General features: G+C 42.6%; 1 protein-coding gene across 1 annotated transcript in view; it reads left to right on the forward strand.

The window, feature by feature from the left end:
• The window catches only part of klhdc3 (kelch domain containing 3), a 29864-nt gene that overhangs the window by 9597 nt on the left and 14599 nt on the right, over window positions 1-5668 (forward strand). Inside the window, exons 2-9 of the mRNA XM_016479916.1 lie at window positions 1166-1415; window positions 2400-2576; window positions 3512-3627; window positions 3708-3883; window positions 4312-4319; window positions 4383-4490; window positions 4671-4757; window positions 5211-5319. Of these exons, the coding sequence (XP_016335402.1) occupies window positions 1262-1415; window positions 2400-2576; window positions 3512-3627; window positions 3708-3883; window positions 4312-4319; window positions 4383-4490; window positions 4671-4757; window positions 5211-5319 (935 nt within the window). The 5' untranslated portion in view covers window positions 1166-1261. The remainder of the gene's footprint in view (window positions 1-1165; window positions 1416-2399; window positions 2577-3511; window positions 3628-3707; window positions 3884-4311; window positions 4320-4382; window positions 4491-4670; window positions 4758-5210; window positions 5320-5668) is intronic.

Raw genomic sequence — 5668 nt, forward strand, 5'->3', positions numbered from 1 at the left:
TCATTGCTTTCGGAGGTGGATGCTGCTGTTTGGGAACGCAGTCGTGTAAGACATTTCTGGGAGGCAATTTTACAGAAATACTTTGACAGATTTGCTCGTACATTTCCGAATGACCATAACAACATTTCAGATGCTGCGGAATGAGATCGGTCCGCTGGTTAGTCAGATTTTGCTGTCCCATAGCGCAAAGTCACATGACTTTTTGATGCGCTTGGAGGAATTTATTCGCAAAATGCATTTCCATCTCGCATTATTCACATTGACCCTTTTTTGCACAAGTCAAAAACCACCTCAAGCAAGCATAAAACTTTTTTGCGAATTAAGGGATTTTTATTTGAAATTTGGCGTTTCCATCACTCGTTTCTCATGCGATACTTCAATATGCGCATTAAAATAGGGTGATGGAAACATAGCTTCTGATTGGTCGTTCTCTGTCTGTGTGTCAGTAGTTCTCTCTCTGTCTGTGTCAGTAGTTCTCTCTGATTGCTCGTTCTCTCTCTGTGTGTCAGTAGTTCTCTCTGATTGCTCGTTCTCTCTCTGTGTGTCAGTAGTTCTCTCTCTGTGTCAGTAGTTCCCTCTCTGTGTGTCAGTAGTTCTATCTGATTGGTTGTTCTCTCTCTGTGTGTCAGTAGTTCTCTCTGATTGGTTGTTCTCTCTCTGTGTGTCAGTAGTTCTCTCTCTGTGTCAGTAGTTCCCTCTCTGTGTGTCAGTAGTTCTATCTGATTGGTTGTTCTCTCTCTGTGTGTCAGTAGTTCTCTCTGATTGGTCGTTCTCTCTTCTCTCTCTGTGTGTCAGTAGTTCTCTCTGATTGGTCGTTCTCTCTCTGTGTGTCAGTAGTTCTCTCTGATTGCTCGTTCTCTCTCTCTGTGTCAGTAGTTCTCTCTGATTGGTCGTTTTCTGACTGTGTTTCAGTTGTTCTCTCTCTGTGTGTCAGTAGTTCCCTCTCTGTGTGTCAGTAGTTCTATCTGATTGGTCGTTCTCTCTCTGTGTGTCAGTAGTTCTCTCTGATTGCTCGTTCTCTCTCTGTGTCATTAGTTCTCTCTGATTGCTCGTTTTCTCTCTGTGTGTCAGTAGTTCTCTGATTGGTCGTTCTCTGACTGTCAGTTGTTCTCTCTCTGTGTGTCAGTAGTTCTCTCTGATTGGTTGTTCTCTCTCTGTGTGTCAGTGTTTGTCTCTGACGGCTGCTCCTGCTCCTCCTCAGCTGTGATGTCTGCGCAGGAGTGATGGTTTAGCGCAGCGGTCAGCCGCGGCCGAGCGTGGGATGTTACGCTGGACGGTGCACCTGGAGGGCGGCCCGCGGAGGGTCAACCACGCGGCTGTGGCGGTCGGACACAAGGTCTACTCCTTCGGAGGATACTGCTCCGGAGAAGACTACGAGACCTTGAGACAGATTGACGTGCACGTCTTCAACACGGGTTAGTTCGGTTAACCGCCCTCTACCAACCACTGCAAACCTGCATGTAAATGTGAGGTGAACTGATTCAAACGAGCTCCACACAGCAGTCAAATTCAGATGAAAATCATCTGCTTTATGGAGGATAGACGCACAGAATAATACACTGATGATAAATGAAAGAAAAACAATATCAGCTGTTTCTAATGTCAGTTTTCTGGATTATAAGGTTGAATGTGCCATAACTAGGCATATGACGTTATCAAATTTTCATGTTGCGATTAATTGCTAATGCTTTTATCACAGTATACGGTATTATCATATTGAAATGTAGTTGCAAAAAAGTGGTCATAATACAGTATAACAGTTTTTTTAAATATATTTATCAGTTTACAATATAACAACAGTCAACACAATAAAAAAAAAAAATCTACATTACATAGCATCAGAGTATACAAATATGAAAACATACATCATCAAATCCAAATTTTATTAACAAATTAAAACTGAAATCAAATGATAGCACATGAATGGTCAGTGTGTGAAAACAATGGATATTAAGTTATATAGACACGAGTCAAAGGGTTCATACCAGGTCCAAAAAATATTCCAGGTCTCTAAGATGATGTGGGTTCTGTTTTTTATATACTGTTTTTTATATTCCATATGCAGTGTGTGTTTTATGATATTTTTAAATAATTAAATTGTTGAAGGGTGTTCCTTTTTCCAGTTTATTAGAATACATTTCGTAGATATGTTAGAGATCAAGACCTACCCTTTTGATTATCGTGATATATCGCATTGCTGAATACCGGCACATGTCTGGCCATAAGTTAGCTTTCCTGTACATCACTGGTTTGCAACACCAAGGTCATGGGTTCTATTCCCAGGCAATGCATGAGCTAAACATGTGTGTAACTTGAATGCAGTGTAAGTTGGTTTGGATGAAAGCATCCGTTGAATGCATGAATGTAAGTGTAAGTCAGTGTGTGTGTGGTTCTTTCAGTGTCTCTGCGCTGGACGAAGCTGCCGCCGGTGCGCACCGGAGGAAGGGAGCACGCTCGGGAAGTGCCCTACATGCGCTACGGACACACGGCGGTGCTGGTGGAGGAGACGGTGTTGATCTGGGGCGGCCGGAACGACACAGAGGGCGCGTGCAACGTGCTGTACGCCTTCGACGTCTGTAGGTGTCCCACAGAATGAATGCTCTCAGGTTTATCTTCACTGTCTTACACTGATGTTTTAAGCCTTGTGTGCTGGAAATCCTTTACCTAACCTGGCCAAACATGGCCAGCCTTTTAATATATATATTGTGAATCCCTTATTATGCTATATTATCACCAAATCTTACATTCAGTCTTTTTATCAACTTGTTTTCAGTCAGTCAGGTTTGTGTTTATTTTTAAAGCTGATGCTCCTCAGTTTTTGAGTGAACATAGCCAAAGGCTTTTTTTCATTCAAAAACTGAGTGAGCGTCAGCTTTAAAAATAAACACAAAACCTGTGCTGATTGACTGAAAAAGACTAGGCCTAATTGTAAGATTTGGTGATAATATGTGACCCTGCAGCACAAAAGCAGTCATAAGTCGCTGGGGTATATTTGTAGCAATAGCCAACAATACATTGTATGGGTCAAAATTATACATTTTTCTTTTATGCCAAAAATCATTAGGATATTAAGTAAAGATCATGTTCCATGAAGATATTTTGTAAATTTCCTACCGTAAATATATAAAAACGTAATTTTTGATTAGTAATATGCATTGCTAAGAACTTAATTTGGACAACTTTAAAGATGATTTTCTCAATATTTAGATTTTTTTGCACCCTCAGATTCCAGATTTTCAAATAGTTGTATCTCAGACAAATATGTAGGGAGGTTTCTTGAAGCGTCAGTTCTTCTGGATTGAGTCTGTCTCAGTTTGTTCTGTTTCTTCATGTCATTCCAGACAGACTGATGATGATCAGATCAGATCTCTAACCTAGTGTGTGTGTGTGTCTGTCTGTGTGTGTGTGTGTGTCTGTGTCTTTGTGTGTGTGTTTGTCTGTGTGTCTGTGCCTGTGTGTGTGTGTGTGTGCGTGTGTGCATGTGTATGTGTGTGTGTGTGTGTCTCCTCAGCTCAGCACCGCTGGTTCACTCCCAAGATCTCCGGGACGGTCCCAGGTGCCAGAGACGGACACTCGGCCTGTGTTCTGGGAAAGGCGATGTACATCTTCGGTGGATACGAGCAGCTGGTGCGTAACTGCAGAGATGGAGTGATTATAATCAGCTAACGAGCGCGTGACGAAGTGTCTGACCGTGTTTGTTTTCTCAGGCTGACTGTTTCTCCAATGAGATTCACAAGCTGGACACCAGCAGCATGTGTTGGTCACTAGTGAGCGCCCGGGTGAGTGTGATTCGCTCAGAAACCTCACTAGTCTCTTATCAACAGGTGTGCGCATGCATCATGACATCATCACTGTGCTGCAGCAGAGCATCATGGGATATAAGGTCTGCCTTATGCAGCAAAAAAAAAAGCAAAAACATCTTAAAATTGTATTTTTGCCAACTGCAGTAGAGCTGTTTTCTCCTGTGTGTTTTAGTGAATAAGTATATATTTAGATTTCATTCTCTTCCATCCACATGCTTGGATGAAAAGACTCATGACCTTCACTGCTGACCAAGCATTACTCGCAGTTTTAGCTCAGAAGAGGGATATTAGATGGTGGTATAATTCATTGTTTAAGAACGGATCTTTGATGCTCAACAGCATGATCTGTGTAGTCAGCTGACTCTGTATTGAGACGCAGCCGGTGTTTGTGGTCTTCTGTCACTAGATGGCGTCATAGAGCTTCATCAGGTCCTGATCTGTGTGTCTATAGAGCAGGATGTAATGGACAGTATGTGATTCTCACTCACTGTTACTGTAATGTCAACAGACAGTGGTGTGAGTGAGTGTGTGTGTCTGTGTGTGAGTGCATGTGTCTGTGTGTGTGTGTGTGTGAGAGAGTGTGTGTGAGAGAGTGTGTGTTCAAGATCTTCGACACGGAGACAAACTGCTGGCTAAACACACCGTCTGCACAGCTGCTGCCCGAGGGACGCAGGAGCCATTCTGCCTGTGAGCAACACACTCACTCACTCACTCACACACACACACACACACACACACACACACTCACACACTCACTCACTCACACACTCACACACACACTCACACACTCTCACACACACACACACGAGGTGAAACTGTGTATATGTGTTGTTTAAATCTCATTTTGTCATTTTTTTCCTCTGAAAGTTGCCTACAATGGAGAATTGTACATATTCGGTGGTTATAATGCTCGTTTGGATCGACACTTCAACGACCTCTGGAAGTTCAATCCAGGTGATTCTTTTCTGTCTTAGCTGTTGGTACAAAATCCAAAACCCAACAGTAAGTACGTTATTTTCAATTTCACACCAGCATAAAACAGGAAGTTGTTGTAACTCATGTATACAATGCCCAATCTGCCCTGGCCTGAACACATCTAAAGGCCAAGATTCAGTTATAGTCTGTTGGCAGTAGGACGTTTGGCACATATAAATGACTTGGACATATTCCTCCTATATTTTCCACTATAAATGCATATTGCCCACCGTTCGCTGTTTTCCTGAAGCCACTGGGTGCGAGTGCCCTTTCATTGCTGCTTGCAGCTTTAATGATATTAATGTCATTCATGTTGTTTGACATGATCAGGGCCAGTATGTTTGAGTTCACTCAGCAGTTTGAGCAGATGCTGATGCTGTTCATCTTCCAGCTCTGATGTCTGTGTTCACACACGTCTGTTCTTGTGCTCAGAGGCGTTCTCCTGGAAGAAGGTGGAGCCCAAGGGCAAAGGCCCATGTCCCAGACGGAGACAGTGCTGCTGTATGGTGGGAGATCGCATCATCCTCTTCGGAGGAACCAGGTGAGATCCTCATGCTTCACTCGCTTCTGCTGTGTGCTTCCTTCCAAAGTGAGTTTACTGGGAAACAAACATGCACAACACCATGTGGTGTTGAGCATAAAACTGCATGATCATCCGTCACATACATGACAGCGTTCAACTGCAGCAAATCAGTCTGAATGTAGAGACGCAGGATAAATATATGTCGAAATTCTAGAAAATCAAACTCAAGTAAAACTTTAAATGTTGACAAAACCTTGTTTAAAACCTTTGAAAAGAAAAAAGTTCTGGAGTTTAAAAAGCCTTGACATTTGACGGTTTGTAGGCCAGATAGATAGATAGATAGATGATAGATAGATAGATAGATAGA

Source organism: Sinocyclocheilus anshuiensis, unplaced genomic scaffold, assembly GCF_001515605.1.
Source record: "Sinocyclocheilus anshuiensis isolate Anshui unplaced genomic scaffold, SAMN03320099.WGS_v1.1 scaffold2621, whole genome shotgun sequence".
Taxonomy (NCBI): domain Eukaryota; kingdom Metazoa; phylum Chordata; class Actinopteri; order Cypriniformes; family Cyprinidae; genus Sinocyclocheilus; species Sinocyclocheilus anshuiensis.